The sequence below is a fragment of the Cyclopterus lumpus genome, chromosome 16, assembly GCF_009769545.1.
Source record: "Cyclopterus lumpus isolate fCycLum1 chromosome 16, fCycLum1.pri, whole genome shotgun sequence".
NCBI lineage: Eukaryota > Metazoa > Chordata > Actinopteri > Perciformes > Cyclopteridae > Cyclopterus > Cyclopterus lumpus.
This window is the reverse complement of record NC_046981.1, coordinates 15,263,755-15,283,132: the sequence shown is the minus strand read 5'-3', so window position 1 is coordinate 15,283,132 and position 19,378 is coordinate 15,263,755. Positions and strand designations below refer to the sequence as shown.

The 19,378-nt window shown below is 40.3% G+C and overlaps 1 protein-coding gene across 1 annotated transcript in view; it reads left to right on the top strand.

Moving 5' to 3' along the window:
* myom3 (myomesin 3) overlaps positions 1–18,882 on the top strand; it is a 47,979-nt gene extending 29,097 nt beyond the window's left edge. The window contains exons 15-36 of the mRNA XM_034554410.1: positions 579–753; positions 937–1,058; positions 2,139–2,326; positions 5,633–5,759; positions 7,653–7,834; positions 8,095–8,209; positions 8,812–8,968; positions 9,464–9,570; positions 9,940–9,984; positions 10,229–10,365; positions 12,731–12,875; positions 14,372–14,431; positions 14,991–15,058; positions 15,423–15,533; positions 15,844–15,931; positions 16,169–16,207; positions 16,421–16,526; positions 17,695–17,858; positions 17,979–18,015; positions 18,187–18,209; positions 18,314–18,369; positions 18,502–18,882. Coding sequence (XP_034410301.1) covers positions 579–753; positions 937–1,058; positions 2,139–2,326; positions 5,633–5,759; positions 7,653–7,834; positions 8,095–8,209; positions 8,812–8,968; positions 9,464–9,570; positions 9,940–9,984; positions 10,229–10,365; positions 12,731–12,875; positions 14,372–14,431; positions 14,991–15,058; positions 15,423–15,533; positions 15,844–15,931; positions 16,169–16,207; positions 16,421–16,526; positions 17,695–17,858; positions 17,979–18,015; positions 18,187–18,209; positions 18,314–18,369; positions 18,502–18,780 — 2,531 coding nt within the window. The 3' untranslated portion in view covers positions 18,781–18,882. The remainder of the gene's footprint in view (positions 1–578; positions 754–936; positions 1,059–2,138; positions 2,327–5,632; positions 5,760–7,652; positions 7,835–8,094; positions 8,210–8,811; positions 8,969–9,463; positions 9,571–9,939; positions 9,985–10,228; positions 10,366–12,730; positions 12,876–14,371; positions 14,432–14,990; positions 15,059–15,422; positions 15,534–15,843; positions 15,932–16,168; positions 16,208–16,420; positions 16,527–17,694; positions 17,859–17,978; positions 18,016–18,186; positions 18,210–18,313; positions 18,370–18,501) is intronic.
* The last annotated feature ends 496 nt before the right edge of the window (positions 18,883–19,378 follow it).

Below are 19,378 nucleotides of genomic sequence, written 5' to 3'. Positions count from 1 at the left end.
TTAGTGATACGGTATGTTTCATAGCCTGCAACTCAATGGAAGCTGGAAGAAGTACTCAGATTCCATACTGAAGTTAAAAGAAGTAGTAATATTGCACTCAGTGTGAAAAATACAAATTGAAATTTGCTGAAAGTAAATTGACTCATGATACAGCATTGCCCCCTTTTAGAGTGTTACATTATACTAAATCATAATGATGTAATAATTAATATATGAGCAGCAATCTAATGTTGGTGCTCATTTGAACTATTCTGTATACTGATGGCAGGTTTTTATCTCTAAGAATGTATCATATTTGGTTTGTTGATCATATTCTATATAATAATCTGAAAAGTAGGTGATAGTTAGGAGCAATATTTATCCCTAAAAAAAAAATGGTGTAATACCATAAAGTAAAATAGAAATACTTAAGTTCAAGTACCTCAAAGTTGTACTTAAGTGTAGAACTTGAGATAATAACTCTCCAATATCTGTGCATCTCTGGAGAACACTTTCTATGTGAAAATCAAAAGGAGAGTTGATTGAATTTTCTTTTGTTGAACTTCCATTTGATGATTTAAGTTTGTGATACCCATCAGAGGTGCCAGCTCCACCTCACTCCGTCCTGGCCATCAGAGACACGGACACCTCGGTGCTGCTCCAGTGGCAGGAGCCCGAAGCCAAGGACGACGTCCTGGGTTACTACGTGTACTGCAGCGAGAGTGGCAAACAAGACTGGAAGACTGTCAACAACAAGCCTGTTCCCAAAACCAGGTAGCAGGGACAGAAAAGTTGAGACATTGTCTCTGAATGTTTTGTCCTCATGTTTCTGCCTGAAGAGAAGAATAAAGAATAGTTTGAACCTAAATAAACCGGTCTGGATGCAACAAGGTGATTACATGGAGCTAAAGATGATGTGGTTTATTCGCCACCTCTGAACGTGTCTCATCTTCTCAGATTTACAGTTCATGGCCTCAAGAACCGAACGGAATATGTGTTCAGGGTGAAGTCGGTGAGCCGAGCAGGAAACAGCAGCTACTCGGATGAGTCTCGCCCCATTCTCGTCAAAGCGGCCATTTGTAAGTGCACTGGCGAGGTCACAACATGTCCTTCAAGACACAACTCAGGGATATTTTAAGTCTTTACCAACTTGTTTACTTATCGAGCAACTCTTGCATAGTTTTTTTTTTACAACAGGTAAGATTAAAATTTATTTAAATATATTTTTGTTAAAGGTTTTGTGCATATGTGTTATTCTTAGAGCTACCCAACACTAACACAACAAGTAGATACGTGTTTTATTTCACCGTAGAGACATTTCCTGTGTAATTGAAAGGTTAGATTTTAGACCAAAACACATCTTTTCTTTGCATGTGATATCAAATTATTGTACTTTTGCACACTAAATGCCTTGGCCTACTTTTAAACTATCAGATTATTGACTCCTTCTTAAAGCAATTTCACAAGCGCTTCCAGACTTATTCATGCTTTGTAGTTTTCTTTCATAGCCTCAGGAGCTTTGCATGCATGTTTTGTCTCCAAAGTTGGAAATGTGTGCGTGTTATATAACTCTTTTTGCATTTACCTTTTTCATTGTAGCTTTTGAGTTAAGATGTATTCTTTCCAATCTTTTATTCAACTCATACAGCATGTAATGTCAAACAACACTCTTTAATGTCATCATAGCCCACTGAGATTGTGCTCCAACAACATGCCATGCTCGCTGTAATTGTGGTCGGTTTGTACTGCAGCTGTGTGGAGACGTATACCTGTTGAAGAGCTTCGTACTTCCTGTGTGGCAGTCTCAGATAGTGCTCTCTGCAGCCCGCAGTAAAGTGCAGCGATGACTTATTTTGCTTGCCACTCACTCACCAGAATATCCTCACATCTACTCTGCCACTCAGCCATTACCTGAGGATAAATGGCTGTAGTCCAAATCTTTGGGAGGAATACATTTTTATCAAACAGAGTATGAGATGAATATTTATTTCCTTCTCATACAGAAATGCTCAATATGAGCGTTTGGTTATGAATTTGTAGTTGGCCTGGGAGTTATTAGCATTTCTCGGTCCATTTAACAAGAATAGGTGCCTTCTGAGGTTCTCCCCCCTGTCACATATAACGTTTGCTTCTGTTTTAATCCCCTCTGCTCGATCCAGCCGTTCCCTCTGCTCCCTCTGCCATCGCCCTGCTGCTGTGCACTGGTTCGGAGATGGTGTTGGGCTGGAGGGCCCCCGTCTGTCACGGGGGAGACCCTGTGCGTGGATACTACCTGGACCAGATGGACAAGAGCATGGAAACGTGGAGGGAGGTCAACGTCGAGCCTGCCAAAGAGAGGCAGTTCAAGGTCAGTAGTATCAGTCAGTCAGTACACTCGCTGCTCCAGACTGAATCTCAACAATTGTTGGATGGATGAACTTTTGGACAAACATTCGTGGTGCCCAGAGCAGTGATCCTATACTGATTTTGATGATCCTGTAGCACCACATTTCTTGGGCTTTTTTAAAATATCTTTGTCCTCCCTAAACGACCATGAGACATTGTTACACATTTCTGTATCAGGCCATATTCCACTGCCTCTTATCTATGTTCTTTACTGACGCCAAACATAATTAGTAGCAGAAGGAGCTACAGAGACATTTTGTTATCTGCTATTGTCTGTTGTCTGCTATTTTGTGTGTTTTTTTGCTGCCATCTTGGCCTCCCTTGTAGAAGAGATTAAAAAACGCAATGGGAGTATCCTTGCTATATTAGATAAAGATGAATTCAAATAGAGAATGAATAAAATGGGGTTTCACAGTATATCATTTGGTTTATGACCAAATACTTGCAAAGCTAATGACATTTCCATCATCCTCAGCTGTACATTTTTTGTTCTAAATAGCAATTTACCATGCTAACACGCTAAATTATGATTGTGAACATTAAAAGGATTATACCTGCTAAGCATTAACATGTTATCACTGTCATTGTGAGCATGTATGTAACTTTCACATGTAGGTCACAGCGTGCTAAGTACTGTCTCTCAGAGCCTGGAGACTCTTGTTTCTGAGTGTATACTTTTGCTCCTTTCACATCATATGCATGAAGCAATCTCGAAAGCTGTTTTACATAATGCACATGTGAACTTGCAGTGTCCGTAATGCACGACAGAGTACAACAACAAATAATTACTTTATCAGCATTTGATGAAGGAGAAACAATCATCCTCCCAATCAAGAAAGATATCTCTTGTCACTTATGATAAGGGCTTCCTTTTATTATAATTATACAAATACAAGTTACCTCTCCATTTAGCAGTGGCATCAAAGTAATGGAAATACTGGCTAAAGCTCCCTCATCCACATTGGCTGTGTCACCAGGCAACAAGCAGTGTCCATGGAGACCTGGAGAAAAGTTCAATCTTTAACCTGTCTTGGGGAGATTACAGGTGCTCCGTAATTAGACATTGTTCAAATGTGTTGTATGTGAGTGGTTGTTTTTAGCTCCTGGGGAAAACAAAGACAAAGCCAATTAGAAAGAAAATGACTGTATGGGAAGATTAGCCGCACATGTTGTGAAGTGCAGAGTCTTGAGGATTGGAGAACCCGAAGAAGGAACCCTCTGGTGAGAACATGCAGCTCCCACTTTTGGGGCAAATGAGCAATGTGCCGTCTCCACTTCACACTTTAGCTGTTTTATGTTATTATTTTTAAATCCGGCTGCTGACCTCCCAGTTGCAATTTAGATCATAATTTGGATGTTGATTCTATTTCAGGTTGAAGGTGTGCATAAAATGTAAATGACTTCAGGATGTCACCAAATAAAATATTTTATTTTTCTCTCCTTGGATTTAAATTCCACAAACCATCCGTACACCGATTACTTACTTAAGTCAAATACCAACAAAACACTGTAAAAATACCTAATTGCAAGTGAAAGTCCTTCATTTAAAAACCTCCTCGGGAAAATACAGAAGTATTATCAGCAGAATGAACTAGGACAGTTAACCTAAAATACATATTTTTCACTATTTATCAATCTACATTGTTTTGGTTGTTTTGGAGGTATCGCCATAGGAACGTCTGCCTTCTCTCCAATATACAATGGGACGTTATGGCAAACAACAACTTTCCAGAAATCATGACCTTGTTGTAAGCACGTTATAACTGCTCACAACAAGGTAACCAAGTCATAATTTAAGTTATTAAGAGAAATAGAATGGAAATCTTTGGAACTGCTAACAACTCATAGACACCTGAAACATGACGAGGACCCAATTACAAGCCAAATATGCTGGGAACCACCGTCACAGTTTCTAAGCTTATCACATGTTTTATAATAAATATATAGAATAAAATCCTTTTTTATTTTTTTTGTAAAAAAAAAAAGAAGAAGGAGAAGCATTGAATGGACATATGCAAGTAAAGTCAAAATTGCAGAACAGTACTACGGTAAATGTACCGAGTTACTTCCAATCGCTAAATATACATATAATAAAATATCAGGTTTGCTGTATTGTGAGTGAGTTTGTCATGATGAAGCACAGCTCATGGTTTCAGTCTCCCAACGGCCGAACCTGCTGATGTTTCCCACTGGAAGATGACAGAAATATATATGCCAAAGGACTCAAGTGGAGCCTGTTCGCCATCTAGTGGATGAAAGCTCTACTCTCCTCCACTTATTTTGGCAGACAACTTGTTCACCTCTGCATTCCTCAGGGTGAACTGTATATCAATCTGATAAGGAGGTTGTCGTTCTATCTAAATGTGGTTAGAGAAGGATCTACAGATAATGAAGGGACTGGTATATATAGGTGTGGGGGGGGGGGGGGGGGGGGGGTTAGATAGCGATTGCCATTACTGTGCTTCCTCTGGTTGTGTCAATTAGCAGCATTGATTATTAGCACAGTTCACAACCATTCACGGTGGCGATAAGGGCCTTACAGTCTAAGTGGCTGTGAATAGGAAGATCAATAAGCTGATCAATGAGGCTGAATCCCTTCTCTTCCCAAAGCCAGAGTGCACCGGGGGCGCTGCAAAAAAACACGGTGGCAGCAGCAGAGCTAATACCTTGTAAAATGCCTGCTTGAGTCTGGAGGGGTGTAACTGTACAACCGGGGACCTTTGGTCCTGTGTGACGTGCCGACTGATCCGTGTTTTCCTCGAGAAAAAAAGTGTGAGACAATTTTGTATATATGTTGGAATGAAGGTTTTATGGACACATATATTTTTAAACAATGCCACAAAAAACAAACAATGTAACCAATTTATAATCTACAAATCTCTGATAAAACAAGCACTGTATTGTACCCGAGAAATCCGATAGATAGTTAATTGTGTCTTCTCTTCAAGGCTTTTGAGTTAACAAACTTAAAAACATAAAAATGAAATAGACACTTCATGTGAAAATATAAGTGCGCCAGAATATTTCAGTTTCTTTTTTTCTTTTCCTTCTGAATACTTTTAAATCTTCTAACTTCAGAAGTCAGAGAAAGAAAACCAGCAATCAACTAAAGATCTTTGGCTTATTTGAGCTGAGAGATGTAACATATGTGTGTGTTTTTTCAAACCATTTGTCCCATTTTAACGTAATAAAAAGTAACCTTGGCTGAAGGATACTACCAACATTCTCAAAGTGAGTCAGTTGTTCTGTGCCTGATGTGAATCCACAGGTTTGCAACCTGACGAGTGGAAACTTATACCAATTCCGTGTGTTTGCTGCCAACATGGCCGGCGTGGGGAAGCCCTCTGAGGCCAGTGAAGCTTTCCTGTGTGAGAAGTGGACCATGCCAGAGCCAGGTGAGGACAAAATGTCACCTCCTTCAGATCGGTCCATACACAGAGTGTAACTCCAGAGAGGACTGAGAAGAGTGTGTGACAGGTGACAAGTGAAAACCTTCCTGCACAATATCTTAATGCTTGTCGGATTATTTAAATATCTTCTCCTAACATGTTGTAAGACACATAAAATAGTCTTCTTTGAATAATTTGTGTATCTTTTCCAAATGTCCATGTTAGAAAACGACATTTAACCGTGCCTCATTGAGAAATCTAGAATCTCTGAACATGCAAAATTTTGCCTTTATAAAACTTGAACTCAAGATGTTCTCCTCTGACGGCTCCATTCTCAGTGTAGATGCACTGAAGGTTTCAGTTTTCCACATCACACTTGTGTAGATTGCATGTTTGTGCAGGATTAGCTTCCAACTCTTGCTTCTACAAGTCAAAAAAAAAGATGAATGTGAGATGTATGAAATTAATCTGTTTTTTTAAATTATCCAATTATTTCACAGCTTTCAGAATTTGAGCCTCAGCCATTAACATCCTGACCTGCAGTTTCTTCTAAAGGCTGTTAGTTCACAAAACTGAAAGTGTATTGACCCGGGCTGGGGAAGGGAGATTAGATAGATACAAAGACCATCCATCAACTGGAGGACCCATTACCACTCGCCAACATGTTCTTTTCATTTAATCAAACCATTAAAAAGTGCAAACAGTCTTCTCACAACAAAATCGATTTTTTTTAAATGGTCTATTTGCATATTACGCTATTAATGTGGAGGTAGAAATTGGAAATGATGTGCTGCATATGTACGACTTGTCCTTCAGTGTTGCATGTCTGCGCTGCTTCAGTGCCTTTGAGCAAGACTCTGACTCCCCCATCAGCTGCTCTGAAAAAGTGGCGAACAAAGACAGATATTTATACTTTTTGTTACTTTTTATGAATAGTATAGATGTCTTTTTTTAATTTATAGTTACATTTAAATCGATCTAGCGCCTGAAAGACAGTGATAAGTAATTTTCTCCTCCGCTGTATTGTTGATGCAGTAACAATAATTAAAATAGTTTCCTTAATATAAAATATGAATTTGCACCTTTGCAAACAAGAAACTGTTGTTTCTGGGCTTCGTTTTGATAGATGTTGTATTCATGTGTCTTTACTGTCGAATATTAACCGTAATTAAAATATATGAACATGAAAAACCATCCACCAGCAAAAAAAGTCCATGAAATAAGAAAGTCTGAAGGAGGCTCTGATGGAAATATCAACTTCTCTCTTCTCGTATTTGGACTGTGGACAGAAAACAATCTTTAGATTTTCATCAATAAAATGTTGGTGGGGCATAGATAGGATTTTAAAAGGTAAAAGCACACCCATTGCATTAATATTACAAACACACAAACTGTATGTGCACACACACACACACTCAAAGTCACTATGTGGTGGTTCAGCAGTTATGGCCCCGCTCCGATAAGCTTCTTGTGACATTAATATTGAAAATGGAGGCAGGCTCTCTCACACATGCCACTTTTAAAGCACAGGGCATTCATCTTGGCAAATGGGCTTTCCTCTGTGCCGTTAATAATTTAAAAGTGAAATCATTAAGCAAATGAACTACCAAGTGCGGCATGGAGTCAGTGGGGATAGATTAAGTAAAGTCACTGTACTCGTTTTGACTTTTGACTTTACTGTAGTTTCTGATTTGTTTTGTTCTGACTTTCCAGAAAGTCCTGTTTGGTTGCATTTTATACGGCCACCGAGGCAATATATTTCCTTGTTTTTTTATTTAATTTGTATTTATTTTTATTTTATTCCAGTTTTTTGGCCACACTGTTTTCCTTTTGTTGCACTTGAAGCTCCCCTGTACCGAAGCATGGGCTCTGATATACAGCATGTCTCCTCTCCCTCAGGTTGTCCCTATGACGTGCAGTTCAGGGAGGTGAGGGACGGCTCCCTGGTGCTGCTGTGGGCGGCTCCGCTGTACGAGGGATGGAGCCCTGTCACTGGCTATTTCCTGGAAATCAGCCAGGGGGACCAATCAGACGACTGGACTGCTTTGAATGAAAAGCCGATCTATGACACACATCACAAGGTGACTGGAGCTGTAAGAATGTTTACGAGCTACAGTTAAAGATAACATCAATTTATCTTTGGGATTCATCCATTATCTGATGGGGTGAACTATTGCTGTATTGTATCGAGTACGAGAGTATATGATCATTATTTTTACTCCCAAAATCCAACACCACATTTCATTCCTCCTGTGTTTCTGTGGCTCCAAATGTTTAAATAGTCATGATACATTATGACAATGAGCTGCAAATATTTCATGTGTTTTTTTATGACATCCAGGTGTCTGATCTTCAGGCGGGTCAGACCTACCGTCTCCGTGTGTTGGCTGTCAATGAGGCTGGAGTGGGCTGTGCCTCCCTGTCCAGTGAGCCAGTGACAGTCGAGTCCCAAACAGGTCAGCCAGCACGATTCCAGTCATTTAAATTTTGATATATATATATATATTTTTAAGTCTTGTTGGAGGTTTCTGGATCTAAGATATGATAATAGGGAAATCCTCCACACACTTTCAGGGACCTTCATGGATGTACGGATAAAACATGTCAAATGCCTTTCAAAGGATTAGTTCACGTGCATTTGGTTTGAGAGACTTGAGAGAGATATCGATTGTTTCATCTTGCTCTCTGCAAGAAAGCAGATTTCCCAAAGTTTTGAATTATTCCTTTAAATGCATCTTTTCATGCCAACATCGGTTCTCTTTAATCTGGCAGTAAATGTTTTAACCCATTGGAACGCACTATATTATTTATTATTTGACTTTCAAGCACTTGCAGGGAAAGAAATTAAGTGGTGAAAAATGCAAATTAGAAATAAAAAAAATATTTTTTTGTATTTTCATACAAATGTGCTCATTTTTTATTTCTGAAGAACAATGAAATATACAGCATGTGCACCATGTGTAGAGGATAAATCAAAGTATAATTTTTGCCAGCTCTAAATTTGCTGATAGTGTCTGCAGCACGCCGCCGCCGTACTAACCGACTCGTTCACCTTCAGATGCCAAAAATGTCGAGATTGGAGTGGACGACGATGGTTTCATCTTTCTGGGCTACGAGGCTGATGACACTGACGACGAGAGCAAGTGTCTGTGGAACAAGAACTACACAGAGCCCATCGATGCCAGCAGGGCCCGGGCAGACGCCAAGAAGGACGGGTACGTCTGCGCTTGTTTATATCCAAGCAGTCTGCGGCAGTCTGCTGGAACGAGAGGTGATATTTAGACTGGCTTATTCAATTTGTGAGGAATGCTGTTTAACCTGCGACTTTGGATAGATAATATAATAATATAACAGGATTTAAATACAGAGAGAGAGGGATTAGGTTTGGTCCAGGCCAATTACATTTGCTGTGTAAAGCAAATAGTTTTAAAGCTTTTCTCACTGGGATTACCATTAAAGGTCAGTCTCCTTTAATTATCTCTTCTCTTAGCTTAAGGGGAAGTCTGTCTGCCCACTGTTCCCCTCGTTGATATCATGTAAAACAATAGCGAGCTGAAAGACATCGGGAAGACACTATCGGGACAGAGAGCACACAGTTAACGACGGCTGACGGCACTAAGCAGCTCCATCATCATCACCATCACCCGCGGGTGCTGCAGGGTGGACAGATAAACAAGAAGGTGCTGATCTGTTTGTTTTTTCAACTTCAGGTCGGTGCTCACCTTCACAGACCCCTCTGAGGAGGATCTGGGTCTCTACACAGTTGAGATGAGCGACAACTCAAACCAGTCGTCCAGCTACGACTTCACAGCTGAAGGTAAGCTGAGAGAGAGCAGAAGGTTAAGAAACTTGTCTTGTACAGTTCAAAACTTCACCTCAGGCACAACGACAAGAACGATTAATTCCACATCGGTCGCCTCCTGTGTTTATTGAGCTGACGGCAGCACGAATAGCAGGACTTTTAATTTGAAGGGTTGTCACGCTTTCTCTCAAGCAAATAATTATGCACCTCAAGACCTATTCCACAAGGTCAACGGTCCAACTGAGCATATGTTCTCAATCAGCTTTCAGCTTGAAAACAGAGCCATGGGACCCGTTGTTCTTTGACAATAGGGCTACGGGCTAAGAATTGTTAGTCCTGTTCAAAGTTGAATTAACCTTCAGCTACCGTTTGGCTTCTTTGCAGACCTTGAACGACTCAAAGAACTCAGCTGGCAAGTCAGAAATCCACGTATGTACAAAAGACAATATAAATCATACTTTGAAAAAGGTTATTCTCCCCATAAAATGTGATAAGCCTACATGATTTTTTTGGTATTGATGCACTGTTATTTTGACTTGAAAATACAGTACATTCATGTTGAAAAGACAAAGCAAAACGCACACATTACGTTCTCGACGTTGATTAAATGATCATCTAAACTCCTTCAGCTTGAAGGCCCGAATGCTCTGTTTATTTTGTTGTTTTTTTGCAGTGATAGCCCTGAAGTCGGACTGGCAGGTGGAGGTTTCTGAGCAAGGCAACGTACGTCTTTGGCTTCAGACTGAGAGTCTGAGTGACGACGCTGAGCTCCGTCTCGTCTTCAATGACCGAGAAATCACCAGCGCGCCGGTAAGAAGGGCTGTGATATGCATCCATCCATTACCTCTAACCGCTGATCCTATTCAGGGTGGCAGAGATGTGATAACATGATTCAGCCGGCATGTGTTTATATTCTGGAAAGGTTACTAGTTGTTACTCTACTTTGATGAGCACATGGCCGAGTGCTTTACTTGTCAGCCTGCTGCTCATCAAGTTGACAAATCCATAGTTGCCAGGTTCAAGGAGAAATATGTGGAGCCCATCTGGACTCACCAATAGGGTTGCAAAGGGGCGGAAAGTTTCCGGTAAGTTTCCGGAAAGTTTCCACGGGAATTTTGGCTCGGGAATTTTGAAAAAAGAAAAATGTGCCTAAGTTTTTTTGCAAAAGCATATAACAGGGGACTTAAGTGTAGTTGAGAACAAGACTATGCACGCCTAGCTCAGCTGGACCCTGAATGCAGCTGGTTGGGAACATTGTCTGACAGAAACATAAACGTAAACAGAAAACGTTCTGTTGTTTTTGAACGTCTTTGTCATCAGTGTCTGAACGTTTCAGCCCTTTGTCTGGCAAGTGTGAGAGCGCCGAGTTGAGTAGAGGCCAAGAGCGGTATTGCAGACAGATAGAGATTTCAATTATAGCTGCAACATATTGAAAAAAATAACTGAACTAGTTCATTTTTTGGATCTGTGAACTTAGTTCAACATTTTGAATTATGAACTGAACTAGTTCATTTTAAAATGTGTGAACTATGAACTGAACTAGTTCATGTAGAAAGTGAACTTTCCCAACACTGTTTGTCATTACCTAGCATGTTGATTACTTGTTCATGTTCATTTTAATACCAAGTTTATTTGTATACAGTAGACTAACTTTACAGCCGTGAGGAGGACGTTGATGAGGTCCAGGAAGAAAACATTTAGATTCAGGGAAAAACACAAAAAAAAAAAAAAAGTGGGTTGGGGGATGGTGATCATAGGGAATACACCTTTTTTATTCAACGTTCATGTTTTTGTTGTTCGATGAAAGAATAAAGTTAAAAAATGTCATTTTTCAAAGTTGTATTATACATGTTTGCATGCATGTCTGCTTATGACAAGGTACATACAGTTAAATTACCCCAACATTCCCAGTTTATTCCTGTTAATTCTCGTGGAATATTCCCGGAATTTTGCAACCCTACTCACCAAACAATAATTTATGCCAATAATTTTGAGGGAGAAGTGTGAGCAAATTCTATAATCCATATCCATTTTCAACAATCCCTCATCACATAACTCAGAAATGTCCTCCAGATTAATTTACTTTCATAAAACGACTCAGTGAAAGCCATCGCTATTTACAACAAAAATCATAAACATTCTCACTTTGTTATTGACAAGATAATGGACTGCTACAGCAAGGACGAATGTGAACAATAGCAACGGAGCGATTTCACTTTAAAGTTCAATTGGAATGAGATCATATAACCTAAACTGCAATCATCAAGGAACAATAACTGAAATTGAACAAACCTCCTCGCCACTCACATGTGCCATGTTGAGGTTATTGAACCTTGTACTGACGTGTCCACAGAGGGGAAAGCAAATACAGCACAGTGTAATTATTGCGCTTTTTGTGTGACTGTTTGTGCGAGTCGGGCGACTGCTTCGTATTCAGCAGCTTGCGTTCATCCCTTCTGTTGCATTTTCATTTATTCCATTATTTGAGCTCCATCTGAACGGTACTGATTACCCATTATTTCTAATTGATCACAGCTGAGGTTTGCGAATTCAAAAATCATTTGGCTGATTAGGGCCCTCAGGCTGCCATACATCACAAATCCCTTCCACCACTGAGGCCCATCAACATGCAGGGCAGACACTTATCTCGATGAACATATAAGTCATGAAAACGAGGGTGTTTGTTTTGTTTGTTTGTGTGTGTGTGTGTGTGTGTGTGTGCGTGTGTGTGTGAGAGTGTGTGAGTGTGTGAGTGTGTGTGTGTGTGTGTGTGTGTGTGTGTGTGTGTGTGTGTGTGTGTGAGTGTGTGAGTGTGTGAGTGTGTGAGTGTGTGAGTGTGTGAGTGTGTGAGTGTGTGTGTGTGTGTGTGTGTGTGTGTGTGTGTGTGTGAGTGTGTGAGTGTGTGAGTGTGTGAGTGTGTGAGTGTGTGAGTGTGTGAGTGTGTGTGTGAGTGTGTGAGAGTGAGAGAGAGTGAGTGAGAGTGTGAGAGCGCGTGTTTGAAAAGAGTAATACTTCATCTACGCCGGGCATTTTTTTCGTTTCACTCCCTTTTCATTGATTCACATGTATTCTCTCTGCATGACTACCCGTCCAAGTGGCGTGTCCACCTGCCATCCGGGATCATCTGTCTGCACGTGACCTGATGTGCACACAATGCGTGTTTGCTCTCCTGCAGCACCGTAAGATCAACTTCGACAAGGCCAAAGGTCAGGTGGAGATACTGTTTGACCAGCTCTCTCAGGAGGACGAGGGCTCGTACACAGCTCAGCTGAAGGACGGCCGCGCCAAGAACCAATTCACTTTGGTCTTTGTGGATCAGAGTGAGTCTTTTACTCCGGTGTCACTAAGCTGTCATATTGGTTGTTGTTGTTTTTTCTGTACACATCATGATGAAAAATAAGCACAAATGACATTATAACAGAACAGACATAACTTCCTGAAAGTGATAAAGACAATAGAGACCAAACACTTTTTTGTAGCAGGCTGTTGTTTCTTTCTGCTGTTAAGTTGGGCATTTTAACATGGTGATCTATGGGGATCGCCTGCGTTTGGAGCCATCCTCAAGTGGCCATTTTAGGAATTGCAGCCTTTGGCTCCCCTTAGTTTTGCTCAATTAACCTTTGGGATCATAAGTATGTTATTGGATCCCATAGACACTTAATAACGGAGTCAAGATAACCTCATATTGCTGTTTGACATAACGTCATACTCCACCAAATACATCAAAAACTCATATTTGTTTCTGACAGGCAAACTGTAAAATTCCCCAAATGTACTGTATCTCTGAACTATATATTTCACCAAATCCCACACATTTAATATATTCTATGTGATCTTCTTTTGATAACTAATGTAATATTTTTCCACTTTTATTCACTGAGCCTCCTCTAAAAACTGTTTGGAGCCCCGCTGGGGAGGCCCTTTGAAAGCTTCTGCTTTAGGACATAGGAATAAATCATTCAGAATTTCCCCCACCACATTTTTATTCCTGGCAGAGTAGCGAAGCGTTTTAATCGTTTAGGTCTTAAATAATTCCTCTTAAATAATCAAATTAAATATTTAAAAAAACACAATAATCAAGGCGTTTTGGTGTATATTCTTTTTTATTCAAGTTACGGCCCTGGGAGAGACATCTAGGGCTCAATTATTTTAGTAAAATAAGGAAAATTCAGTGTTTATCAGTATATTTTTTTATATAATTGTTTTATATAAATCAAAAATCAATCTTTGTGAAAATAGTTGTTGTGATTACCGTGAACTAAGCTGGTTGGTGTCTTATTGCAGAAGGCAAATGCAATAACTCTTGTGTGTGTCAGTTGTTTTAATGATGAAGTATTTTTTTAGTGAAGATCAGTAAAAACAGAAAGGGATTAGCCTAATTTAGGACTCGTAGTGTTCCAATTACATTTGATGCATCTTAATCACTTGACCACCAGGAGCCCCAAGGAACAGATTCATCGTAAATATGAATACAAAGGGATTCAGTTATGATTAAAACAAAAAAAGTTATCATACACTTAAATGCTGCATGAGGTTACATTAGTGAAATAAATGTTGTAAACCAACGACCTGTTCTCAATTCATTATTTGTATGTATTATTTTGTATCTGTTTTTATTCAGATTTATTTCAACTATCTATTTTTGGTAACTTTCACTCAAAAGTCAGCTTCCTCACCTCCGACGATTGGCTGAATAGTTGAAAATGAAGTTGGAAGTAGAAAACCTTTTGCAGCAACAGGTCGTCATCCCTTCTGCCCACATGACCTCTGTGATTCTACTGTGTCATACTCATGATATGGTTTGTGTCTCGGTCAGAGTTTCATCAGACGCTGGCCCTGGCTGATAAAAAACGGCGTGACCATCGGAGGAAATCTGGTGAGAAGTCTCCCAACATCACTAACATACTTTATAGTAAATACCGTTACATCTCATGGTTGCAATAGTTTCTGTGTAGTGACATAGCTGCTTTGTCGTGTCCGACCCTCTTGAGATTAAAGAGTTGCATCCAGAAAGAAAGGAAGCCTCCCGTGCTACTGAACTCTGTGTTTTAATCCCGAGCTCTGCGATGTGATAAGGAGCAGCTGTACAACTCTTTTGTGTCGGGAGGCCAATGCCCCAGTGCCCGCTTGTGCAAACAGACTGCCTTCCAAACTGTCTGCTGTTCAAAGTACCCGTGACTCTCAGAGTCCACATCGCACATGTTGTCTATGTGCAGAAATGCACGATGCAAAATAGCTATTAAAGCGGGCCGTGTTTTATTAACTGCATGCTGTTATGAATTATCGCACCACTCTGATTTCAGGCAGCTGTCACTGTCAGTAATTGCCATAATTTGCCATATAATGATGCAATTGTATTTCAGTGGTTGCTCTGAATAAATGTTTGTCTGGTGTTTCTAGTGGGATAACCATGTTCTGTTCTCTCTGTTCCCAAGGACCGTACTTCCAGGAATATTTGCTGTGGAGTGTAAATGAGGAATGTGAACTGATTATAAAGTGCAAGGTACTCTTTTTTTTCTTTCTTTTTTTTAGAAAATAGATTTGCTAATGGCAATAAGAGAATTAACCTAACGTTATTAAAAGCCCGGAAATATTTCATCTTTCATTATTACTTATTTATATTGTTACATTTGCATACTTTGTATGTTGCTCAGTTCCCAACAACAATGTCCTACTTTTAATATCACTTGTCAAAAGAGTATTTTGACATTTTGGGTGACTTCCATCGTCCTTTTTGCATCATGTCAATCTTCTCATTTACTTTTTGCAAGACGGCAAAGAAGCGTATTCCCCAAAATGACAAACCTTTACAGTGATAAAGATTATTACAAATCCCTTTTTGTGGACTTTTATTTCTCCACACACAGGTGACAAATACAAACAAGGACACGTCACTCAAGTGGTTTAAAGAAGGCGTGGCGGTGACCCGAGTTGTCTACGACCAGGCATCAGGGGTCAGCACACTCACCATCCCGCAGGTATCCAAAGTGATTCTGCTCTATTTTCAGACTCCTAGAGGTGGGGAGGGGGGTTAAGAGCTCCGGCAAATGTGAACCAGCATTTAGAAATGTGCAGCTGTGTAGTGAAACAAAACAAGACCAGCATTATAGGATTTCTCTTATTTTGTAATGTATTTAAGTGTTCCCAGGTTCACCTTGGAGTGTATATAAGGTTCATGTTAAAAGATGAATTAAAGTGTTTGGTTGTTCTCCAGAGTCATCAATATTTCATCAGAGGAGCTATGAATAAGTTTAATTTTAATGCAGTGGATGTTTTTTTTCTCCTCAGGTTACCAAGAAAGAGGCCGGTTCATTCAGAGCGGTAGTGTCAGATGGGAGAGGAGAGGACGTCAGCACATTAGAGTTGCTGGATGACGGTGAGACGGTGTGACGTTGTCACCAGCGAGCAAGTGTTCACAAACAGCAGTCCCCGTTTGTTCCTGTGTGCATTTCAACTTTCCATCCACAATGAAAGTGAGGCGATTAATATCTGTTTTCCCCCCTCCATATCTCATTATGTGTCCTCAGTATTCAGCTATCTCACACTAATCTTGCGTTTAGTATTTATCGTGCTCCAAAAGCAATATAAAAGACATTGTTCTTTTCATTTACAGAGTATGGCAAGCTTCTCCAGCAGCTGAGTAAACAGTGTGGTGAGTTATTCATGGTTGGAAGCGCTACCTTTGTGAAATGTGCTAATAAAATGTACAGCAGATTTGCTGTGTTTGGGATGAGGATGATACATCTGAAAGCCATGTTAATTATTTGTCCTGTGTGTCATTTCTAAATATGGATGTGGTGAAATGTATGCAAACTGTGGCATTAAATAACCAGGAGCTCTGCCGTCTCTCTGCCCACCTCTGCAGCATTGTCTGCCAGCCCACTGGAGATCCAGAGCACTGCTGTGGGTTTCAGGCTCTACTGCTCACTCAAATACTACATCAGCCACTTGAAGACCAGCTGGCACTTTAAGTGAGTCCGCACGCAGAGCTCCTCTCTGACCTAACACCTTTAGTGTGTGTCTCCTCCCAGCCTAGCAATGAGGAAGTAGTCCAGACACACCTTAAGTTCTTTCAGAGACCTGAATAGAAATGTTGAAAATCATCGTGTGCAGAAACACCTGCACAGAAAAGCAAATGGAAAGTAGTTTGAAGTTCATTTTGTCTTCAGAACCATCTCGCAGTGCGCTCACGTTGTTTACTAGCCACCAAAGTGGACTATTACTGGAGGTAATCATCACAACCACAGTGGCAGACCATATAGACACACATACTTGCTTGACTGCTGCTGCACATGCACACGCACAAATCCCATTAATGTTCAAAGGCATATTAATGTGCTGTGACATTTATCTTGATGGTGGCAACGTCTAGGGCTCATTTACTAAAGTTCAGCCTCTAAAATGCGTATCAAAGTTCAACTACTGACCGCTTAAAGAGTTCAGGATTTAAATCTTGTCATGTGGCAGCGCCAGGCACATCTTGACACTGGTTCATCCATCTTATTATCTGTTATAAACGATCAATACAAATCATTCTGTGAGGCTAGGCCAAAACGCTTCGAACAGGCCAAATATATCAGTTTCAGTTAGTATAGATGAATAAAATGATTAACAATCCATAAAATAATTAAGAAAGAGAGAAAGCTGTTCACTGGACTGACTGTCAAACTGTGTCTTTCAGCTGGTCCGTCGTGCTTGTGCCTTTTATCTAATTGAAAGATTCGTTGACATTAAATTTGATACATTTTAAATTATTTAAAATAAATTATAAATTATGACATAAGGATTATGACTCAGGGTGAAATCGGTTTCCATAGTAAGGCTTCTAGCACCACCTGCTGGGGACTTTAGGGACACAAAAGAAAACAATCAGTGTTAATCAGACTGACACGTTCTTTTAGTCTTCAATAAAATGAGTTTTGTATATGACTCCAGTCTGAATTGAAACATGTAAATACAACTGTTTTTGTTTTCACTCTTTCTGAGTTTATAAACGTTCATCCCTGATTACTTTCCTCTGACATGTGATAAGATGTGCTAAGAAAGCAGGATGTCCATGACATGTTTTGATAAGAATCTGTAAGTCTCGATTATGTAAAGCTTACGTACAGAGGAATGTATTTGCTTCCTTCCGTGCAGGGAGAAGAAGATTGGCCAGGAGGCCAGGACGAAGCCTGGCAGCAATATGGAGAAAGTCTGGATTGAAATCTGTAACCCAACAGAGAATGATAAAGGCAAATACACTTTGGAGATGTTCGACGGCAAAGAGACACACAAGCGGTATCTGGACCTGTCTGGACAAGGTGGGTTGGAAATGACAAGTTTGCTTGAAAGGATCTAAAAGACAATGTCAGATCAAGAAAAATTATTTTTTTATAGCCGATCAGATAAACGAAGATCTTGATTGTTTTTATGTTCTACAGTGTTTGCCGATGCCTTGCTGGAGCACCAGAGGTTGAAGTAAGTGCTGCACGACATGATGCTACATGGTGAGATGGTGCGTCCAGCACGGCTTGCAGTGGCACTAACAGGAAACACCAAGCGGTTGGAGAGACCATCTCAGCACAGAATACCGTTGCCTGGTGCTGTGCGATGTCATATTGATTTGACTCTTTGTGTTTTGTCCCTCAGGCAAGCGGCCATTGATGAGAAAAGTGAGTCACAGGTTATGTGTGAATACAGAGATATGTTTTGCAACAAAAGTTAAGAGTCCACAGTGCATGTCAGCAGAGACTTATTGCCACTTGTTTTGTTTCAGATCGGGCCAAAGTGACAAAGGGCCTTCCGGATGTGGTAGCCATCATGGAAGGCAAGGTACGGCATTGTCATTTCATGCTCAATTGTGCTACAAAGCGGTATTACCGTCATCATTTTGTGCGTTTGGAGGCCTAACAGTGTCATTTTTGCACGTCATATTTTCTTGACTGCTCCTCGTCCTCTCTCCAGTCTTTGTGCCTGACGTGCTTCATCGACGGCGAACCAGCCCCAGAGATCACGTGGCTCCGGAACGACAAGGAGATTGCTAACCAGAACCAGTTTGCCATCACTAAGGAGCCCAAGTGCAGCACCATCACCATCAACGATGTCAACGTGGCAGATTCCGGAAAATACTGCATCTTTGTGCGTAACAAGTATGGCTCTGAAACTGTGGATGTGACCGTGAGCGTCTACAAGCACGGGGAGAAGCCTCCAACACACGCTGTGGAGATGGGTTTTTATGCCTGAGGTGAATTAAGAGAAAGATGAAATTGAAGGTGGATGGATCAATGGATGTTGGATGATGCTGGTTTGTTCTTGTGTTAGGACATTGACATCGATGGAGATATAGCAACGTTGTGTTTATCAAAAGTATTTAGCTGATTTATTTAGAGGAAATTGCTCCAATCCCTCAAATAACAAGTTGAATTCAAAAGCAGTACAATGCACCATTAATCATGCACCATTAATCATCTATTAAATTATAAGCAACTAGATGTTGGCTCACATTAGCTTGCTGTGAGAGCCAGTTGGCCGACTTTGACTCCTCTCTACTTGTGCTCCTGTCACATTACATTTTATTCTTTAACCGTTATTATGTAAGTGTCTTGTTTTAAGGGTTCACTAAAAATCTGTCACAATAAAAAATACCTCCTGGTCGGTGGAGCGGTTGGTAAATCAGGTGTTTGTGTCTCTGTGTTGTGAATAAAGCAATTTCAAGTGATTATCTTTTATTTATTTATTTATTTTCAAGCGCACTAACAGATACTACATTTCCTCTTCAGATTCTTAATCAGTAAAATACCTGATATTGTATTAAAGCAAATGTGGTCTGCAGCTTTCTTTC